At 41.3% G+C, this 22,948-nt stretch overlaps 2 protein-coding genes across 2 annotated transcripts; one reads left to right on the top strand and one right to left on the bottom strand.

Annotated features, from left to right (window-relative positions):
- Positions 1-290: 290 nt before the first annotated feature.
- flii (FLII actin remodeling protein) lies at positions 291-14,567 on the bottom strand. Its single transcript, XM_037089447.1, has 31 exons — positions 14,343-14,567; positions 12,469-12,579; positions 11,731-11,802; positions 11,450-11,530; positions 10,744-10,991; positions 10,520-10,623; positions 10,158-10,333; positions 9,698-9,855; positions 9,203-9,287; positions 8,568-8,715; positions 8,300-8,430; positions 8,092-8,199; positions 7,840-7,944; positions 7,511-7,690; positions 7,186-7,268; positions 6,853-6,927; positions 6,577-6,660; positions 6,286-6,457; positions 5,831-5,938; positions 5,557-5,748; positions 4,626-4,724; positions 4,223-4,312; positions 3,985-4,124; positions 3,634-3,874; positions 3,390-3,544; positions 3,203-3,263; positions 2,947-3,075; positions 2,537-2,643; positions 2,327-2,432; positions 2,164-2,229; positions 291-2,076 (listed from the first exon to the last, which is right to left on the bottom strand). The coding sequence occupies exons 1-31, from the start codon at positions 14,403-14,405 to the stop codon at positions 1,942-1,944; spliced, it is 3,813 nt and encodes a 1,270-aa protein (XP_036945342.1). The 5' UTR covers positions 14,406-14,567; the 3' UTR covers positions 291-1,941.
- A 518-nt stretch (positions 14,568-15,085) lies between these two features.
- Positions 15,086-22,149, top strand: LOC119014504 (desumoylating isopeptidase 1-like). Its single transcript, XM_037089738.1, has 6 exons — positions 15,086-15,261; positions 15,576-15,597; positions 16,552-16,621; positions 18,206-18,315; positions 18,526-18,648; positions 19,386-22,149. The coding sequence occupies exons 1-6, from the start codon at positions 15,171-15,173 to the stop codon at positions 19,474-19,476; spliced, it is 507 nt and encodes a 168-aa protein (XP_036945633.1). The 5' UTR covers positions 15,086-15,170; the 3' UTR covers positions 19,477-22,149.
- Positions 22,150-22,948: the final 799 nt, after the last annotated feature.

Raw genomic sequence — 22,948 nt, 5'->3', positions numbered from 1 at the left:
TACTGCAGAGTTATTAGGTGTAATATGCAAGACTCATCACAAAGCTTCAACAACTATAAATGAAAATGTAGTTGAAGGTTTTTGTTTTACAGTAGTGTTTACATATTGTTCTAGATTGCCATCTCGTTACGTCCTGTTAGGGCGGGACATCGTCCTCCTTCTATCAGTATAGTGGATTAATATATTGAGTCTGGTGATGCTCCACTGCAGCTCAACACCAAAAACCCAAAGTGTGTTTGGAGTACCTTAACATGTAAAATGGCAAAAGAGTGAAAAGAGTCCAGGTGACAGAACGTGTGATGTGAAATTTTATTTTTATATAAAATACATAAATAAAGCATCTGCAGGTGGCATCAGGAGCATGTGCACATATTCATATACACACATACATTATGCGTGTAGGATTCAGACACTCTACCAGGCATACGATTCACCCCACAAAATAAAGTATGAAGAAACAAAATGATGGCAGTTGTTGCAGCCGTTTGAGAACACGCAGATATCTTGGACTGATGCCTGCACGCCGCACAGGTCATGTGATCACAAGAAGTCCTGCAGCAGTCCTGTTGAACTGATCCACCACTGGTTAAACATAACTCATCTGTCAACCACGCAAACACACGACTGATATCAGATCAGTGGAACCAGAGGTCACAATATTTATTACGTCTCTCGTATGGTGCAAAAGATCTCCCATTAAAATTTGCTGATAAAGAATTTTCTTCCAAAACAGGAAACGTATTCAAAAAAGAAGGCGACACTTTAAAACTCAACATCCAAACTAAAAATGTCTCATTTTAAACGTCATGCGTTCACTCGTTCAAGGATGGTTACACCACATTTTGGAAAGAGACTTCTAGAAAAGCAAAAATAAACATTTTGACTAGTTGAATGCAGCCTGTAATGTAGAAGCACAGTCATATTTAGTTCCTGTATCTCCTGGGCTCTGCTGATTGCACATTTAAAACATCCGTCCTTAAACTTTAACATAAAAAAAAAACAAACAAAAAAAACTGTCTCACAAGCTCCCCCACCCCGACCTCCGCTCAAGAGTTCTTTGGCCAAACGCAACTAACGTTAAACTTTCACATGGCAAAGCAATTGCTAAACAAAGCGTCTTTGTATGACAATCATATCATGTTAGATTGAAACAGAAAGGTTTCTCTTTGCACCCGATCAGCAGCCGAGTTAGAGGAGGTGAGCACAGTGACTGAACAGACAGTAAAGGGGAAGCCCCCGGTTCAATGTAGGCGCATGGGGGAGAACACACAAACATACCACGTAGAATCGACAGAAAAATATATGTATAAACCGACATTCCTCAGAAAAACAATTATAGTGCTGTTCAGTCCCTCAATGATGAAAAGAAAATGATACAAACTGTAAAATTAAACTTGTATCCGACTCGAAATGCTTCAGATGAGCTGCGCAAAATGGCACCAAGCATGGAGGAGCGCCGGCTGCAGTAATGAGCGCTTAACCCTCCTCCACTGAATATTACTGACCATGCAGCGCAAGCCACGTGAAAGCAGCAGAGCAGATCGATATGTTGGGGGATTCACCTCCCTTTGGGTATTTTTTATAAAGCCTCTGTACACCATAGTCATATTTCATCGCAAAACATAATTCTCTTCTTTCATCCAGCTTTGTAGAAAAAGGCGATAATTTACTGATGACAGGAAAACGGCCAACAGCTTCTTGACCAGAAGAGCGTTCACCCATTGTAAGATATCTGTCCAGGTTTTTCTGTTTTTGCAGGCAGACTGACAGTAACATGTTGGTCAAGAGGCTGTTGAGCAGCAGCGGCGAGCGGGATGAGGGGAAGGGATTGAAGCTCAGGTAAAGCCGAGTTAGGCAAAGACATCATCATCATCTGACTGGTAGAAACTTATATGGCAGCGAGTACATTTGACGTATCTGTGAGCATTTCTGTGCGTTTGTCTATGCGGGGGGAGTTTTGAAAGCGCCCCAGGCGTGGAAGCAGCGTGTGAAGCAGTGAGGCTCGTTTCCCTTGCGCACCAGTCGAAGCTTCCTGGGGTGTTCGGCGTCCTTGGAGCGCATGTGCTGGATGTAAACCTGCAGAGGGATGAGTAAGATGTGGAGGTAAGTATATCACATCAAAACGCACAGACACGTACACACAAACGGTGGTTGCCAACTAACCTGACAGGCTTTGAGACTGAGTTTGATCTCCACCTGGCTGGTCTGAGTACCGACCCACATGTACACCTGAGGGGAAACAAGGAAGCACAAAAAAGTCATTAATAAAATCATATCTGTCTGATTCCACCGTCTCTGTTGGAACAAGTCTGTGATCGGTTAGTACCTCGTGGCCGTTGTCCAGCAACATGATGTCATCATCGGCCAAGTCGTCCTGACAGAAGTCTGAGCACTTCTCTGACACGGAGAAATAACCCTTCTCATTGGAACACCTGAGGGAGAGAGAGGCAGGAGGAGGAAGTGAACATGTGGACAAAGAGGAGAGGAGGACAGACGGGTTCAACACGACGAGTCGCACTACAGTGACTTCACTCACCTGAAGAGCCGAGCGTGTTTCATGTAATCTGCATCTTCGTCGTACTGCTTCTGAGAACCAATCCCCACCCAGAAGAAGTTCTCTGGCTCCTCCCCCTCGTTAATCACCTAGGCGACAAAGGTGATCAGTTTGACGAAATACATTTCATGCAAAAAAAGCAACTGCGCAGATGCTTCATCTGATCATATACACTCTTTATAGAGAGGATAGTGGCCAGTGCCCTTGTTTTTTGCTCGGCGTTTCAACTTATCAGTGCAGCTACTTGAAAAATGCTCCCTAATACACTTTAGTGGAATAGCTGAAGTAGTAGTTATAAACGCATTTGTTAATAATTCAAGTTGCACTCAGACTGAGAAAAGTAAAAATAGACATGAATGTTAGAATATTACTACAAAAAGATGCACATTTACCTGTTTACTGTACGTGTCATCGAACATGCAGTTCATGATGTCCTCGGCCAGTTTGGCTTCGTCGGGGTCGGCAGCTCTGCCCACCCAGGTGTACACGATGCCCTGATTGTCTGTGCTCTCAAACGGTACCTGCAGAACACACACACAGTTACAGAGATCAAAAAGAGAAGACTCTTAATAAAAGTAGAACGAGACAGGAGGAAATCTGTGGTGGGACAAATTACTGTTATCTTGTGTAAAACATAATAAGCACAACCTTGAGGATGAAGCAAAACTCTGAGTTGAGATTGCTGGAGTCTGTTCCGATCTGGATGGTCCTAAAAGAGAGATGAAAGATAAAACAAATGTTTCAAAAAAAAGGTACTGGGGGAGGGGGGAACACTGAGACTTCTCTGGAGGAAAGAAAGCTACACTGGTGTGTTTTATAAGAGAACTATATCTACCTGGTGCAAAGTGCGCTGCCATTGGTGCGTATGTGGTAGAGCGAGGGCTGAGCGGCGTCGGTCTTCTGTTTCCTCTTCCCTTTGTGGATGATGAACTTCCTCTTGAAATGGGACAGGAACTTGAGGTTCTCCTGCTGCTGGGTCATACGTACCACCTAAGAGCGAGAAAGAAGTGTTCAGGCTCATACTGCGATGACAGCATGTATATCGAGGGTCAAATAATGTGTGCAGACTCTCCCCGTACCTTCAGTTTTCCAGGGAACAGACTCTCGAACTTCTTCTGCAGGGAGAAGGTGAAGGTGAGCCAGCCCATGTTGGAGGCCTGCCTGCCCTGCCAGAAGTACACCACGCACTGGAAGTCCTCCTCGGGCTGTTTGTCATCCTCCTCGTCTGCTGCTCCTCCCCCTCCGCCTCCGCCTCCGCCTCTGCCTCCGCCCTCCTTCTTCTCCTTCTCCTCGTCCTCATACTCCACAGGCACCCAGTATCTATGAAAGCAGAGTGAGATTAGAGGACGACGGTGACTCTCTTTGACACAAAGACATCAATCAAACGGAGCCCCGTCTCTCCTGTAAGAGGTCTGGAGAGCGTCCCCCACCTGCAGAGGAAGACGTAGCAGTCCTGAGTGTGGAAGTGTCCGAACTCCTCCTCAGGCAGGCGGGCAAACTTCTTCCCCTCCAACACGAATCCTTCCATACCATCCAGATCCTCATTCCACTCCTCCATCAGCTGTTCAGCCTAGACAGAACAGATCCATAATGTAAGAGGTGAAGGCTGAAAGCAGATTTAGTTTTTCAGTGAGTGTAGAGGAAAAGAGTAACTGTGTGTGTTGTTACCTCAGTGAGAGGCATGGGGGGCTGCCTGGGAAGGAAGAGAGCCGTGAGGTCGGCTTTCATCTGGTCCTTCTGCTCCGCGTCTTTCTTCACCTGGGAGAGAAAATGCAGATGTTTGCTTTCGTGTGGCCTCCAGACCGACTTGTTATCTGACATTTCTGGTCTGGAAAAAATGCAGCTGATAATCCTATCTTCAAACGCACGAATACTTTGAGAACAATGCCCCCTTTTTGTGAACGTTTGGACTCATTTCAGGTGTCTCGGACAATTTGACTGGTAGCCCGCTATCAGAGTGTCAACAGTGAGATTTTTGTCTGGAACAAAAACACACACACAAACACACACACACACACACACACACACACACACACACACACACACACACACACACACACGTATCACTGACCTTGCCCTGTAGGTTGTCCTTCTGTTGTACAGTCTCAGCTGCTCTGGTGTAGTCCACCTTCAACACATCGTCCCAGTTCTTAAACTTGGACTTAAACACCTGAGGAAGAGAGAGCGAGTTACACTGTGTCTTTCCCGCTGCACTGGATTTGATATACACAATAAAATTTGTTTCACTGAGAGTAAAATAAACAATTTATATGGCAACTTTACACTGAGTACATTGTTTTTGTTTTCCCCTTCCTGCAGAATTGTCCACAAGTGTCTCTGTCTGTACGTCCAGCCTATTCGCGAGGCTGCAAATGGCCAGTTAAATGTATTTATATATCCCCAGAAGACAGATCGTTACAAGAGAGCAGGTAAAGCAAGTCGACGTTATTGATTTTTAAAATTGATTTTGCTGTCCTAACCTTTTTCTGCCCACAGCAAACAGTCAAATGGGAGTGCAAGCATCGTTTATCTTTCTTTTCTCTCTCTGCATTAAAAAGGGGCACTAAAGTATGCTAAATTTTAATATTAATAAGGTAATAATACAAACTCAGACATATTTATTTTTTCCATAACTGTATAAACAAGCTTTTCTCAGAGTTCCCCAGAACACTGTTAGAAGCTAGAAAAGTGGCAAATGTAAACAAAGTAAACCAGTATGAAACTGTGTTGTCCTTTAAGGTCAGTTTGTTAATTCAGTCATGAACATTACTGTTCGTTTATTTAGTTAGGTCAGGCATTGAAAATAAATAAATAAATAAATGAATAAATACAAAAAAAGATTGTGTCTGTCAAAGATTTTTCTCTTTCGATTGAAATTTCTTTACAAAAACTACAGACTGCACCTTTAATAAAATAACTTTGACATATTAGTGAGGAATGGCAACACTGAATCGAGTACTCATGACATCCCTTATCTGAAGCAATGGTATTTAAAATGCTACCTGGCACTCGGTGCCCTCCAGGTTGCGGGTGACGAGGGCGTGTTTGGGCCGGTGCAGCATGGAGCAGATCTCCTGACCCAGTTTTAAGGCGGCGGCTCGAACGAGACGCGGAGACTTCCTCCCGATCCAGATGAACACATCAGACCAGCAGTCCAGGATATAAACGCACTTTGTGTCCAGTAGGGTCTGCAGCTGAGGGGAGGGATGGAAATATGTTGAAGTGAGGCAGGAAACAGGGCGGTGAGACGGATGTAGGTTCAGCTGATAAACGTACCAGTCTCATCTCTGGCAGGGTGTCCAGTTTGACCTTGTGGTCCTTGTGCTCGACTGACAGCTTGTAGTTGATCTGTGGCAGCTCCAGGTAGCCCAGACCCAAACCCACCTGCAGGACAATGAGAAGACTTAAATGAATTGTGATTTCCTGTTTGACGCTGCTTTCTGTTATAACATTTTACAGTGGAATTCATTGTAGCAGTTGAGGCTGTCAACTAATTTAACCTGTGTGATCCAGTTACTTATAAGTCATCAAATGCTTTTAGCCTATCCCACATACAGCCCATGATTACAGGTCATTTACAAAAAAAAAAAAACAAGCTCAACATCCAACACACCTCCTACGACATGCACCAATCTACATTACACCTACACCACAGTATTCAGAAACATTCACATCGTGCTGAGGTCAGGTACAGAGCGTAGGACGAGATAAAGATTATTAAATAGAATCACCTTGTAGAGTTTCGGTCTGACAGGAGAGAAGTCATCTGGTACATGTTTCTTGATCTCCTCTGGCTGTCCTCCCAGTGACTCCCAGAAACCTGGAGGCTCCTGGTTCTGCATGATGGTTGTGATCTCTGCCTTCCCTTTACGCTCATTCTTATTGATCTTTTCTGCGAACAACCTGAAAGATGGAAAAACAACGTGCATGCAACACCGATTCAAATCGCTATATTTGTCAGCCCGAATCGGCAACAAGTTTGTTTTCTACTAGTGGCAGAAATAAAGTGTGTAAGTTCTCACCGGGCCTTTGTGGTGCCGCTCAGGGTGGCGTTGCCTCCCCTCCACACAAAGATTTCCAGCCCTGTGTCCAACAGGAAGACATAGCTACCAGAGAGAAAGACAGGATGTTATGGACCAAGTCTGACACTAAATGAGACACAGTGTACATATCCAACAAGCAGTAGGAACAAATGAGCAACAAATCAGCCTCAGGGCCAAAGTAAAGGCAGTGACTGTGTCAAACAGAGAGATGGAAAGCAGCAGAAATCTGTGAGTCTGGTGGTGTGTGGGATTTACCGAGGGTCGAGGGAGGAGGCCTTCGCAGGTACAGACTCCAGTCTGATGTTTTTCTTGCCGTAAACTCTGTATAACCTGATGAACACACAAAAAGATTTCAGACCAACACGTATGCAATAGCTTATCACACAGATTGTTTAATTAAGGTGCAAGAAGCGGACAACATTTTGAAAAACATCACATAAACTTAACCAGCTTTTCAAAACAAAATTGTCAACATGAAAAAAGCAAAATATAAAAAATATTCAATTAGAAATAGGTCTCAAAGGGATAATGAAAAATAATGGAAATGCAACAAGATGTGTTTTGTAAAAAGGGTTCCTTTCAGCCAACCTGAGAGCATAGTTTGTGTCCTCCACAGTGTAGAATCCGCTGGCTGTTCCTCCCTCAATGTACGAGATCTCATTGTTAAACACCTGCACGCAAAACAAAAACCGCCAATTGCAACAGCATGTAGAGGAAGATTATTCAGATGTAGTATGTTAAGTATGTAGATATTTTTTTTTGTGCTGCATCCAATAAAATAATACCCATTTTGAATCACTGTGAATTTACCTTACACCAACATTAGATAAAGTATCAAAAACATTTTTTCCCCCTTACTGTAAGTATGTATACCAAGTACAATTGCTTGTATGAACAGTGTGTTTCTACATACGGCACTGAACTCCTCGCTTTCGTCTCCCATCTCTTCCCGTATGGTCCTGCACTCCGCACCGAGGAAATTCCTGAGGTTGACGGCGTGAATAGCAGCACCGGCCTTCTTGTCCAGAGTGGCCTCCTGGCCAATCCAGTAGTAGATCTGCCAGTTCAGGGCACTGTTGTCGTCCAGGAAGGTCTGCAGATGCACAAAGAGGAGTGCGGGAAAGATGAGAGGAGTACAGATTTTCACATACAGATTGTACAGTCATAGCCAGAAATCAAATTTGTGTTAGGACAGTGTATGTAATGACTGTCTCCTGACAGTTTTTAACTTTGATGTGTTACCTTAAGGACGATGTAGCAATCAGCCTCATAGAACTTGCCGTGGAAAGTTTCATCCACTTGGATGGGAATAAAGTTTTCTATCTGATATACTGATATACCTGGAACCTGCAGGAAGGAGAAATACAAAAGATACATTTGTATAAATGATCTTCCAAAAAAAAGATTTTTAACACGTGCACTTTATTTATTTTTAGTTTTAGCTGAGAAGGGACAAAGTGCACGCACAAATAAGCACACGCGCACACACATTACCTGCCCTACGTCCTCCATAAAGTACTCCGAGTAGTCCAGCTGAGGTTTCTCCAGGCTTTTGTCCCAGCGTCGGATCTTTAAATCAGCATATTTCAAATCTCCATTCTCCTGCAGAATTAGCAGATTTCTTGGTCAACAGAAAACAAACCAGCCCTGTTTTATTCTTCCTGCCTGCATGGCTATTATCACTTCTCATATTTTGCCTCACCTCCATATTCTTCTTCTCCTGTGCGACGTCACTCATGCCCTTCAGCACCTGCTTGGCCTGATCGTCCTGAGAACAGTCCTTCCGCCTTCTTAGCCTCATCTTCCTCGCCAGGGGATCTCGGGGGCTGGCTCCTGGACACATCGACACATATAAGACAGTGTGACTCCTTCAAATAGTACACAAGTTGTACTGACGGCAACAAAAAGGCACCAAAAGGGTATCTCCCACTACAGCCCTGTGCAGAGTTCACACAGTTACACATACACACCTCCTCCAGCAGCAGCTACAGTGGCAGGTGAGGCCCCGGCCAGCCGGAGCTGGTTCTGCAGGGAAAAGTCGATGTTGTACCACTCTGCTCCTCTGTCCACTGGTTTAGGAGGCATCACCAGGTTGGGGTTCTCACGCACATCTAAAACCTATAAAAATATCCATTCATGGGTAAAAGTTGTTGGGTTTATAACAACAATATTAAATCAAGTATATGCATTAAATGAAAGATTATAATGTTACGGAACCCTACCTTTTAATTGTTTGCATTATCATTATATAATATTCCTACAGAGACTTGCATGTAATTTAAATCTTTTTTCTTGTTTTACTGTTTACTAACTATTTACACTATAACTTTTCTTTCTCTCTTTCCCATATTTTTGGTGAAAATTTTATCTAACCCTAATCTAATTTCTACCCTTTATCACACATCAAATTTAGGATAAAATAATTTGCGTTTTAGTCATATGCGTTCTCTCTAGCCATGACGGAGGTTATACCAAGGTTACTTTCTTTTTTCACACTTCTGCAAAGCAATCAAACCTACATTAATCCACTATTTACCTACTATAAATGCTGTTTGAGTGCAGTATTATGTGTATACAAAAGTTATTATTTCAGTGATCATTGTACCTCTAAATCAGTCAAGAAGTGGATGGCCTCCGGCAGCGTTACCAGGCGGTTTTTGTTCAGCACCAGCTTCTTCAACTTGCCACACCTTGACGACAACAACAACACAAAACCACATATTCACATTGTATGGTTACAAAATACAGCCCAGCCTTGAAGAAAAGCACATTTGATGACAGAATCAGGAACTGAGATGTAAAAAAATTCAAATTATTAGTGATGCACCGAGTATCAAGACTTATCAAGAAAGACAATATGTTATGAACATACAATTGAGTTTTACACTAAAGGCTACAAAAAATGTTGGTGTATGTTGTCAATTACAGTTCCTTTAAGAAATCAAGATTAGGCAGGTAATCAGAAAATAAAAAAAATGCAATTGATGCATCTCAAAACAGTTTCAGACTAGCAAATCTGCCCTGAATGTCAATTATATGATTTTGGCTGGTGGCTCATCCATCACAATATCATGAATCTGTAAGTTTACTCATGTGTTACCTGCAGAGTCCCTCGGGGATGAGTTCCAGGTTGTTGTTAGCCGCCATGAACTCAGTGAGGCTGGACAGTTTGCCGACACCTGGTGGAACCCCGTCAAAGTCCAGTTTGTTTGAGTTTACATATAGCTTCTTCAGTTTGGAAAGCTTACAGATTGCAGACTGGAAGAAAAAAAAAACACCACCCAATGTTAAAGATCTTAAAGATTTAAGAAAATACATCAAAACAACTACTTGAAGAACAACACATAAGTCAAGCAAGAAATTTGATCAGCTGCACATATTATCTGGGTTTCTGAGATGAAGATAGTTTTGTTCTCAATAGCCAATGTTTTGAGATATTCATCTCAGATTTGTGACACAACTTTAATAGAATTTCATGTTGACAGTTCACATTGCAACAGCTCGAGCTACAAAACTTTGTCAATAATGGAAATGAAAAAGAGATTTATTCGGGTCCTTACAGGCAGTGAGGTGAGCTGGTTGCGGCTCAGGTTCAGTGTCTCCAGCTGAGTCCACTGGTCGATGCAGAGGGACAGCTCTGAGATCTGATTACTGCTCAGGTTGAGTCTCTTCAAACTGCCTAGTGAATAGAGGCACTCTGGCACCCGAGTCAGGTCATTACATGACAGGTCGACATCTGGCGCAGACAGGAGGGACAGAGGTAACGTGAGTTTGTAAAAAGTACGAGTCCCCAGACAGAGAGTTTGAGGATTTGAACAAAGTGACACATTTATACAAAATGTATCACAGGTCTGAGTGCCAGAGGTAACAGTAAAAGGAAAATGTGTCAGGTCCCTGGATGAGTGGTGGGTGTGTGTGCTACCTGCTAAATGTGTCAGTCCCTCCAGACTGGTAGGCATGTTGCTCTGGGTCCTCTGGGTGTTCCTCAGGTGTAGAGTCTGTAATGCAACCATAGCTGGCAGCTGGCTGCTCACACACACAGGCGACAACAACAGTTAGAGCAGAGTTACAGTAACTAAATGCTGTTTTCTGTTCAATATAAACGTACCACCTCGATTGATGCCTGACAAAACTGTATCTTCTTACCGCAGCTGGGCATGCATCAGCGGGTTGTTGTTCAGTATGAGTGTCTGCAGGTGAACCAGGCGTCTCATCTGCGGCGGCAGGCTGTCCAGCTTGTTGTCACTCAGGTCCAGGTACAGCAGGTCCGTCAGGTTGATGAACAGCTGGTTGGGGATGGAGTCGATGCTGTTGTGGCTCAGATTCAGCACCAGCATGTTCCTGCTGTTCTCCAGGTCCCTTGGGATCTCTGACAGCTGATTGTAGCTCAGGTCCTAAAAGGAGATGAAGGAGGAAGTGTTCAGAAAAATAGGATCTGTTTTTTGTCACAAATACTGTATACTCCAACCAACTGTGCTTTTTGGGACAAACAAGTTTCCTAAGGTGATTGGGGTGGGGATCTGTTGCGATTCAGTTCCAACTCAGACAGTTACAATGTGACTATAAAATGTTTTTCAATGCATACTGATGCAACAACAATTTAGATTTCTACATATAATTTGCTTTTAATGCCATCCAATTGGTTCAGCCGCAAGGCAAATACAGCTTGTTCTTACAAAAAGGTTCCATGCGATCATAATGTTGACAGTTGGGTTTTGGATGTCAGATTATTGACTTTTTGGCATCAAGACATTGTCTTAAGAGAGTGAAAAACGCATGTAAATACACATTTACAAGAAAGCCTTCATGAGTGTAATAAGCAGAGGAGAGACTGCTTAAGATTATTAGGTACCAGCACAGAGAGGTCATCTAGCTGAAAAATGTCATCTGGGACTCCAGAGTTCTTCAAGTTGTTGGCTCTGGCCACCACCGCCTGCACACATATTGAAACAAATTCAGGACATTAATACCACACACTGGTTTCAATAGAAGCTGATCATAAAACTCATGTGAATTAGTCGAAGCAGTCCACTGAAATCAAAAGTACTAACAAACAATTTAGCATTGCCGTTGCTCATGTGTGGTCTGCATGGGCTTTCTATGCATTTTCTCACACATGTGGGTGTCACTTACCCGTAGGTTTGGTAAACTGGACAGCTCTCCATGTAAAGTGGTCAGGCTGTTGTGACTCACTGAAAGATGTTCCTAAAGCAGGAAAAAAACACAATCATCTTTAATCTCATAAAGATGCCCTACAAGGTCATGCAGTGTACTGCTTGCACTAATACCCAGTTGTGTATAAATAGAATAATCTAACTACAAACAGGATCAAATGAAAGCAGGTTTCAATTTAACACTTCCCAGACGCTGTGGCTCCTTGCCATAACAGCAGACTAATCTTATTTACCTACACCTGTTAAGCTCAAGCAATGCTGGCACAGATCATCTTCTTGCCGTGACCTGCTCACTACACCTTTTGATGTTAGGAACAGATAATCCCATCACAGATATTGAGAATAACAGAAGGGCTTTTAATCAGGGGAGGTTTCACCAGTAAAGTGCACCAATCAGCAGATGTGATAATCTCTGCTTCCCACACATCGAGTTAAAGCAAATAGTAAACAATGACTCATCGGCGATTAGCACAAATGCAATAACAGGTAGCAGACACAAGTGTTATGAAATTACCTACCACCATTACTACTGACAATAAAGATAATAATACCACTACTATGATGGTAGGCTTGAGGACAACAAAGCAACATTCGAGAAGAAAAATAACACGCATGCTGAGTAACAGCAACATTTATGTCAGATTAAATTCCTTCATATTTGGAGGTGTGAGGACAGCCTAATAATTGAGTGTCTCACCAGCTTCTGCAGAGAGGCCAGCTCCTCTGGGAGGTAACATAGTCCTGTCCTGTTCAGTTTCAGCCATCGCAGACTGCTCATACACTTGACATGCTCTGGGAAGTATCCACCCTGGAAAAGACAATGGGTGGTTAGAGCTGGGAGAAAAGGAAGAAGAAAATGAGAGAAACTTCTGGCATCAGTAATACCCATGCTGACTTTATTCATCTATACTCTCATTTTATAATACCATTAAATTTCAATGGAGTTGGTGGAGGGTATAAATAAAACTCATCTGGCATTGCCTGTAAAACGTAAAAAAGAAATTGGAGGGTGTCACGATTTCAAAGATCCTTGTTTGAGGAAAATGTTTTCTCAGATAGATATGAGAAACCAAATTTTGAAAATAACTTAATCTATCTTTCTCTAATCTATTTTTTTTTTTATAGTTGCATCAGTGAATGGTGTTTTTTTCTGTTGCAATTTAAGGCAAATATTATTTGACCTAACCCCAACATGCAAAATCCACCCAGATAAAGCTGAGCCATTGTTGTACAACACCCCTATCTATAATTATCTGCTGATATCATCGACTCCATATGTGACAGTCCAACAACAGCATAGCCATTGGTGTTGAAAAAAAGGTTTAAAATGGATTGCACTGTGCCTTAAATCAAAAGTCAAAATGAATATGGGTTTGGAGAATTGCGACACCTAAAAAATAAGATCATTTGAGCAGAAATGTCAAAATACAATCTTACATGTAGGTTTACAATACATCTGTTCTGTGATATGTTTGACTGCAACCAGCAGAAATCAGTAAATACAAGACCAGCAAATCAATTACAACAGTTCTGTCCCTACAGCCAGTGAGGTGAGCGGTTTTGTCTCTGAACATTATAAGTATGGAAAAGCAGTAATACACACAACATTAAAAGTTGTCAACACTGGTTGGGTTGGTTTCATTGTTATTGTGTGTGGGTGGAACAGCACAAATCAGACAACTTCTGTCATGTACAAATCAGCTCCATGAGAGAATGCAGCAGTAATCTGGCCAGCTGTTAAGTCCGGTCTATGAGCTCACAGCCATTATGATTTGGGGAACAACTGAGCAGAGGAAATGATGTCATCCCCACATTAGCTGAAATTAGATTTGAATCACAAGCCATTCACCAACTAACATAAACAAGATATTCCCAGGGAGTTTATCTGAACTACTTTCATACCCCCATTCCAATAAGCGATAAGCACACAAATAGTCTGCCAGTTCAAATACTTGTCAGATTTTCCCTGCTGTCACGACTGCCAGCCGGGCTGCTTCTCCAGCCTCTCAAAATAAGCTCGAAAAGTGTGTCAACCCCTACAAGTACGACAACACTGGATTTCAATTACCATTCAACACACCTCTGACTAAAACATTACAATAGGCTGTTGCTTTTGGTCGGGGCCTTTCCTAACTTAAACGCTGACATGTTCTGGCGCAGGGCTTATGTCTCTGACCCAGACAGCCAGAGTTAACTTAGCCGACAGAGAAGCTAAATTAGCTAGCTAACGTGACGTTTGAAATAAGAGCTGGCTACGTTATCCCAAACAACCCGGAATAACGTGACCGCTAACAAGCAAAAGAAGTACTCTTCAGTCCCATAAACAGAATTATATTAACCGCCTGCCACGACGTTTGTGGCCGACCCAAGACTGTTACTTTGTCCATGTCAAACATCTGACAACTGGCTAACGCCCAGTGCTAGCAACGCTGAGCTAAGCTAGTGTTCAAGCTTTAGCCGTTATGCTCTTGGGATCCAACTTGGATTTGCTTTAGCTAGCTAACGAGCTAACGTGTTAGTTGCTCAACAGCAACGGATCCAAAATCAAATAATATTGCTTTAATTCCTTACTTTGAAGTCGTTTCCACTCAGGTCTACCCCCCTTATGAAGGGAAGGACTCCGGTGGCAGCCATTTCTGGTTGATGTCAGCTGCTCAGCCTTCAACTGTCTATTTTGGTCCAGCAGAAGGAGGGTTGTGGCTGCTAGGTAGCTGCTCTTCTTCTTCGTTTTGAATGGAGGTTGGTTACCAGCGTTTCAAGTGCATCACCGCCACTCTCTGCTTCGGAATATGAAGTAGTGATTACAATTATCTGTTAGCGCCATCCAGTGGCCATCATCAGGGATTACAACACATCCATAAATGTGGGAGTCTCACTTTTGAATAAAGGCTCGCTAAATTAATTATATCTGTCGCAATATTTAAGGTTTTATACAATATGACCTTCATTCAATCAAATGTTTTCTTTCTCTTCTTCTTCTTCCACTGCACTGAACTGCGGGGCATTAGATTGATAACATTATAGTCTTGTGCACACAAAGACTTTGTCTTAGCTGATTATGTCATGAGTTGCTAGTTTCTCCGTCAAAAGCTCTTCGGTCGTGACACACAAACCAACCAACGAAATTGTGTCAAGTCATTTAGAGATAGCGGGTGATACCGGAAAAGATACAACGTTTCTTTCAAAATAAGGCCATCTCCGAGGGAGGCGTACGATGTACCGCGCGCTCGTTTCGCACTAAACATTTTATTTTGAAGGCGGTGGAGGCGGAAATGTTTTACGTGTATCTCAACGCGATGACATCATTTGTAGAACCGCCCAGTCAGCTGTGCCGTTAAGTGTCCCTAGCTTAGCCAGCCGACAGAAAAATAAAACACAAGCTATTTTTGGTTTTACATTATGGATAAGAGCGCCACGCGATACAATGTACAGCTATATATTTATGATTTATCGCGAGGAATGGCCCGCAGCCTCAGTCCTATCATGTTGGGTAAGTACAGGTAGAAAAAATCCGATGCAGTCTGGCCTCGGGGACAAATAAGTAATAACAACAAATACCGGGTGGTGATGCCTTCTCTGGCTTGTGACATTTTACAGCCGCCTTTATACAGTTGTAACAGTATAGAATACTGATATATGACTAAGTTATTCAGATCCTAGCTGTTATTATAATCATTTATTTTGCAAATAAACTATAAAGCGAGTGTGATTTATGTCCTAAGGAGCAGCTCAAAGGTCGTTATTGGGGTAGATCATCTTGTACCTCCTACCATCTTCTCACTACTCTTTACCTTCTTGTTACAGGAAAGCAGCTGGACGGTATCTGGTATGAATCTTTTTTTTTTTTTTTTGCTTTTATTTTGACAGATGTATTGCCTGTGACCTAAAAGTCAGACCTCCTTAGTCATGAAAACATAGTTTCTCATGTAAGTGTATGTGTGGGTCCAGCAGGTGTAGGCCTGTGACCTATTTCTGGTCCCAGAGCAGTTAACACAGGCATTAAATATCATCTTCAAAGGGGCACTATGACGTTTTGGAGATGAATTTCAAACTCAGCTGTTATTGTTATTATTATTAATGAGGTAGTATTACAAACTCAGAAATACTTATCTTATCATCAATGGGTAAACAAGCTGTTCTCAGAGGAAAATAAGGTCCCCAGAACACTGTTTGAAGCTAGAAAGGTGGCAGGGTCCGCCACATATAACCAAAGGGGAACATTATGAAACTGTGTTGTCAGTTTGTTTATTCAGCTGATTCAGTCATGAGTTTGTTTATTTGAAATGAAGATCTTTCTCCACTGATTAAAATCTCTTCCCCCAAACTACAAAGAGCACCTTTAAAACATAGGAAACGACCGAAGACAGCTGCCAGCTGAGTGTCTAATTCTGTCTAGATTTAGCTGCTTTGATTTGTTTTGTTTTTTAAAGTGATTTCAGAAACACAAAAATTAATGAATACTTAATACTTAATATAATTAGACAAAGGGACTTGTAGGATAGTGGATACTCCAAAAAAGTAAATAGCAACATTCTGCTTTAAAATAAAACATCAGATATAAACTGACAAATCTATGGCTCAGATACAATTCATGCTTGATTAAGAGCATTTAATATATTATTACTGTAATAATGTAGTCCTATAGTTCGCCAACTGATTTGGGACTTGTTATTTGGCAGAGGCACTGAGTTCCATTTTTTAAATAAATCTGAGAAACACTGAGTTGTTCTGACCTGAATTTACCCCTGTGATAATTTTGGGCTTTTTTCTCCCCCTGCAGGCACACAGCTATAGTGGCATACGGTGATGAATTCTTCTTCGGAGGGGAGGGGATCTCCAGCTGTTCACCGGTAAGTCTGTAACAAGCAGACCGACTTTCACGAGTCTCGTCAAACAAGCCCGTGAAGGAAATGCCTGCAAACCGAGCATTAGCGCAGAGAGGCCTTTAAATACCTGAACACTTCTCCCGGTTTGAGATTATGTGTTCCAGCTGTCAGTGCGCCATCCTGCCTCAGCTAAATCTCTAAAAATTCAAATGGGTTTGTGTGTTTATGAAAGCCTCATTAGAATGTTGCCATGTGCAAGACATGGTGTCAGGTTTCTAGTTCATTCCTTTGAGATGTTGCCATATACTGAGGCCTCTCAGCATATCACAGAATTAGTGATTCACATGCTCTGACATGCTCCCACGGGCTGTTTTGTGATGACGGTTTAAATTTGCCTGAATTACGCCTGCCTTAGTTTATGTGGTTTTTAAGGTTGGTGTTCTAAAGATCGCATCAAAAGATCAAAACCTACCATGTGTCTGTCACCACTTTTTGACTCCCCCCCCTTGTCTGTGTTACAAATATGTACAATAAGGAAAAGCAAAAAAAATTGCTGGGCATTAACATTTTCATCGAATGCAAAAAAGAGCAAATAGTCATTTTTGTATGCAATTTGCAGCCATGATTTAATGGTGAAATATTGGAGAATTTTATATAAAGACATTCAAAAAAGAAATAAAATCAGATTTTTAATCAGAAGGAGAAATAATAGTTTTGACGTTATACGTATTGTGATTCAGAAATATCTGCTGAATTTAGCATGCTAACCAGCTAGTCTTCCATCCTGGTCCACAGCTCCTGTCTCAGAGGTTTAAACATCAGTTTGCACCGCTAGCTGCATGGCTAATGGGGCTAAGTAGCTATTGAGAGCCACAGTTAGAAACAGTTAGCAGTTACTCTGCTGATATACAGCTTCATATTTGTTTTTTCCATTGTGACAGGTGGCCACTGTTAACAATTTGTCCCTTTGATAAGCTGGGATGAGTAGTTCTAGCAGCAGTATGGTGTGGATGCAGAGTTAACTTGAAAAAAACTTCAGCTCCATGTTCATGATAATGAATTAACTCATGTGTGTTTAAGGATTCCTTGTCCAACAATAGAGCTCTGTGGCACAGAGGAGTGATAGATCAGGTTTGGTTACACAGAATAAACTTATTTCATATATTGATGTTAGTTATAGAATAAATGCATGGTTGGTTTTGGTCTTTTGAATCAAGATAGATCAAAATGATGTACTGTACTTTAACAATCAGTGCTTACTAAAGTAGAACAGGCAGCAATGAAATGTAAGAAAACTGCCAAATTAACCTCTGACATTCATTTCTTTCTACATGATATTTGCAAAACAGCAGCTCTGCAAAGCCATCGCTCTGACATTCAGACAGACTGATAAAACCTGCTGTTTGATGTTTGAGATAGCTGAACATGTTTGAGCTGCCAAACGCCATTCCAACTGTGCTGCAAGTTTGCCCGATCACAGGGTGCAAATCAGCTCATTCTCAGACATATGAGGCTCCTTCTCACCTCTTCAGAGACGGTAATTGGAGAAACGAAACGTCACAGATTAGCTAGCTCATATATAACGGTCAGGTCTGCTGTGATTGTCAGGGTGGGACGATGCTCGGCCCTCCAGACACAGTGGTAGAGCTGGGAGAGACGGAAGTGTCAGAGGAGATCTTCATGGATTACCTCTCTTCCCTGGGAGAAAGCACATACAGGTTGAGTAGCTGTCATCAATTCCCTTTTTCACTTCCCCTTCCTTCATATAGGAAATCTAGCAGTTGTTTATACACTCAATAAGATGTCCTAAAACAGACACATGTGTTAAAATCATTAATCCATCTAATCGTTAGGATTTGTTGTTGTTGTCAAAATGCATAAAGGCTGTTATCTGATGCACCAACTCCTTCCGTTCTTCCCTGGTTCAGAGGTGACAGGTATCGTCTGTTTGAGCACAATTGCAACACCTTCACCAACGAGGTGGCTCAGTTCCTGACGGGCAGGTCCATCCCCTCCTACATCACCGACCTTCCATCCGAGGTCCTCTCAACGTGAGTGCGCCAAGCGGTGAACTGTTATGAAGTAGGCACACTGAGGTCTTTGTAGCCGTCACATGGAAGACACGAGTTCTGCCACAGAGTCAGTGCGACTTTGCTGCTTTTAAGAGAAAACAGCCACCAGTAGTTGTTGCTGTAATAACGACAAGGCCTGGAATTTATACTGTAGCTGCCGAGATATGTGTCCAAACCTGCCTTCAAAAGTTTTTTCCTCGATCCAAAAGTAGGCATACTTGGCACATGCCATATAAGCTAAACTATATACCAAATTAAATTCATGAGTATAATGATAATAATGTGGCCAAAAAAAATACAGCCTGCCTCAAGTAATCTGTCCATGTAATCCGGCCCTAGACACACCAGTGTATGGGATGTATTGTGGGTAATGTGGGCTCTGGGTTTTGAAAAGCAGTCCACTGGTAGATAGCGTTGCACTCCTAGAACTCTATTGCATTCATCAGAAGAACCAGAGATACAGCCTTTTTTATTCCACGCATCCTTATTCCTTTTCAAAATTGGGCGCCTAGATTACCCACAATGCAGCATCCAGTGAGTGACATCACTCAAGGAGGAAAGGGAGGAAATAAGTTGTAAAGAGAAAAAATATACAGTATGTTAATATGCAGTAGAATATGACTAGGGTTTCAAAATACAGTCCAGGCCTAAATAAACGTGAAATCATTGTGTCAGGATTCAGTTTACAATATCAGATCTCCTCCCTCTGCCTCCAGACCGTTCGGCCAGATTCTGCGGCCCATCCTGGACTCGATCCACATCGCCCCTCCTGGAGGTAACGTCATCAATGGAGGCAGGAACGTCTAACCCCGAGGGGGCAGCAGAGTCGCCGAGTGTTCGCAAAGGTCACTTCCATTGTAGTCTTTCTTTGTTTTATTTCTGTACATAAGTAACACACAAGCACTGAAGCTGATGGTGTTTGTAAGCTATGACTGATATCTGATCCGTTAGTCCTGAAAATTCCTAATTTAAATATAATTTCCTGCTTAAAATCCAGTTGGTTTATGAATACTATTCAGCTGACTTAAATGAATGTTGCCTTCTTAGAAATACATCTATGTAAAGTCATATATCCATTTAAAGGGGCACTATGAAGTTTTGGTAATATTTACAATATTAATGAAGTAATGATACAAACTCAAAAATATACTTTCCAGAACTGAATAAACAAGCTTTTCTCTGAGAGAAATAAAGTCCACAAAATACTGTTTTTATTTGCCAGAGCCTGCCACCTTTCTAGCTATAAAGTAAACAGTATGACATTGCGTTGTTCATTAAGGTCAGTTTGTTTATTCAGTCTTGAAAATGAATCAATAAAGATCTTTCTCTTCTGATTAGACATTCTTCTCCAAAACTACATAGTTCACCTTGAAAGAAGTTAAATGTAAAAAGATATATTTAGATTTGGTGCAACCCAACTGAATTGATTCTTAATACACAATAACATAGATATTTCACCACATTTCAAGGGGCACTGTGTTGTTTTGGTGAAGAAATTTAAACTCAAAGTTTTGATATATTTACAGTATTAATAGGGTGATAAAACAAACTTAAGAATATACATTTTTTTAAACTGAATAAACGAACTGTTCCCAGAAGAATATAAGGTCCCCAGAACCCTGTTTGGAGCTAGAAAGTTGGCAGCGTCCGCCAGATGTAAACAAAGTAAAACGGCATGAGACCATGTTGTCCTTTAAGGTCAGTTTGTTTATTCAGTTTGTACAGTCAATGAAACATAGAGAGTCTTTCTCTGCTGATCAAATTTCTACCCCAAAAACTTTCTACTCCACAGCATTAATCCAATAGCTGTAATTAAACCACATACAACATTTAAATACCTCTTGCACATTAGTGCATCCAGCTTATTTAGTACTTTTGTAGAAAATACCCCTTTACCTTTTTAAGCTGGGTCCTTCCAGTATTACAGTTTTAATTTAATCCAGATTTTAGTTCGTCACTTCAGTTATTTAATAAGGAATTAAGCTGTTGTTCATCACATATCAGGTTTCACACATGGTTTCTGCTGTGCGGCTGACTACAATGAAATTAATCTTAGCGTGCTCTTTTGCATAGATGTGTTTAATATATTCAATTCAATGGATGCTGAACGATGGAAAATATGATGGTCTTGGAGAGTCTTTTAATGTCAATCATATTTAAATTTTGCACTTTTATGATTTGTTTTAATTACATATTTTTTTGTTACTTGTCAGCCTGTAGTTTAATTTCCCATCAGTGATCCTTTTATGCCTGTAATATTTGTCTTTACTGTTTCTGTTGAACTCCTCTGTGTTCGCCTACTTAACCGAACCATATATATTATCATTCCATTTGTAATACGACATACAGCAGGTGATTGATGCCACAGAGTTTATACAATTTAGAGTGATATAAAAGTGTCTCTATATCAGGACTGGGATCAGTTCATTATAAATACAGTTATTCCTGTGTATATGAAAGTTGACATTTGTTGATTACAAAAGTGTGTGTCACAAAGGGCAAGAAGACAACACAAGGAACAGTTTCAAGGTGATATAATATCATTTTCCAGACAATCCTTGTCCTTTTATAAAGGTTTTTGACAACAAAACAACAATTTTCTTGGTTGGAAATATCCAACAATGTAGGCTCTTATATAAGTGAACTGTGTCACAGCCCTGTTATATGACATAAGTTGTGCCTCTTGGCCTGTGTTACCAGCTCCACAGGGAGATCATCTTGTTATACAATGTTTTTGAAATTTCAGTTGCCATGTGGGTAATTCTAAACAACTGCACATCCACACTTTTTTTTAAAACATAAAGTTGACCATATGCTGTACTGTCAACTTAATAACAACCTGCTTGAGTCCTTTAACAGCCACCAGAGAGTGTTTGATATACAATACACCTCTGTGCCTTCATTTCCCTCCGCTTGGCTACAGTCACACTGTTGGGAGTTGGCATGGTTATCGTATAGCACAGATGGTAACTTCCTGTGCAGTCCGCATTCAAAATCCGGTAGTTAGTTTACTGCATGAAGGTTGAGAGTGAAAGTGAAATAGACGAAAAGGCACCCTCAGCTCGCTGATATTGACCATGCGACACATGCCACGAATCAAATTCTGCAGGAAACTGTAAGAAACAGTTGAAAGCGGTTGAAAGTATCCCAGATCCAACACTCACAGCCTTTAATATAACACATTACACCCTGCGCTCTGCCAACAGAAAGAACAAATTGTTGTGTAACTTAATATAAGATGTAGCTCTCATGCTTTAGGGGTTACCTGATTAAGACAGTGTTACCCTCACAAACCATATTAAACCTCATGAGCCTGAACAGAGTGAAGTTGAAGAAAGAAGCACAGAAAAACAAGAAGTCACTTAACAAAGAACATTTTTATCATAACCAGCATTAATAAAGGGTACATTTATAGTTAATAAAACTTTGGTTAATAGCAGTTTGACTGTTATTAAACATTAAAATGCCTTTTAAACCATGTATCAAGCTGTTGTTGATGTTATGTTGCCACCGACGTTTAAAATACTTTACATTGCCTAAAGGTCCCATTTTGTAGAGAGCAGAGGTGCTATATAAATACTGTGAAACTGTCAAAACGTGGGAAATGTACAACATAGCCCGTATACAGGAAACTGTGCTTAAGCGTAGCCATGGTTGCACAAACACCGGCAGAGAAGCGCAGTGGGCGGTGCCTGCTCAGGCCTGTGAGTGCTGATCAATTGGAGCAGACCAGGCTCTTCAGGAGGGTGGGCTTAAAGAGACAGGCACTAAAGGAGTTAGAGGGTGATTAGAGGTGCTGCAGCAATGGACAGTTTAAGAAAAATAATGTGTATTTGAATATTAAACCATGCAAACATTTCCTAGTAAACACCCAAAATAAGCTGATGAACCTGAAAATAAGCATACTATGGAAACCTAATAAATGGTTTATAAAGTATTTCATTGTTTGTTAACAGTCAAATAACTATTAACCTACATGTAAGTAACTATAAATGTACCGTTTATTATTAGAGGTAATTATTAATAAGGTTATAATAAAGTGTTGCCACAATCTCAAAGAGATATTGAACCAGCATTGACTTTCAATGAGTTCTCCTGCAATAAATAAAGCTCACACACAGTATACCTGATGAGCCGTCGCCATCGCTCGGCTCTCGCAGCTCAATCATTGCTGCACAGAAATATTGGAAACATGTCAAAACTTTATTTTTCCTAGACTTTTAGACGTTACATATTTGGCTGCTTTTAGGCTAATTCCCCTTCATGAGGCTGGAAAGCT

The sequence above is a fragment of the Acanthopagrus latus genome, chromosome 23 (assembly GCF_904848185.1).
Source record: "Acanthopagrus latus isolate v.2019 chromosome 23, fAcaLat1.1, whole genome shotgun sequence".
Classification (NCBI taxonomy): Eukaryota; Metazoa; Chordata; class Actinopteri; order Spariformes; family Sparidae; genus Acanthopagrus; species Acanthopagrus latus.
The sequence above is the reverse complement of the archived record's forward strand: the minus strand, read 5'-3'. Positions and strand labels throughout refer to the sequence as shown.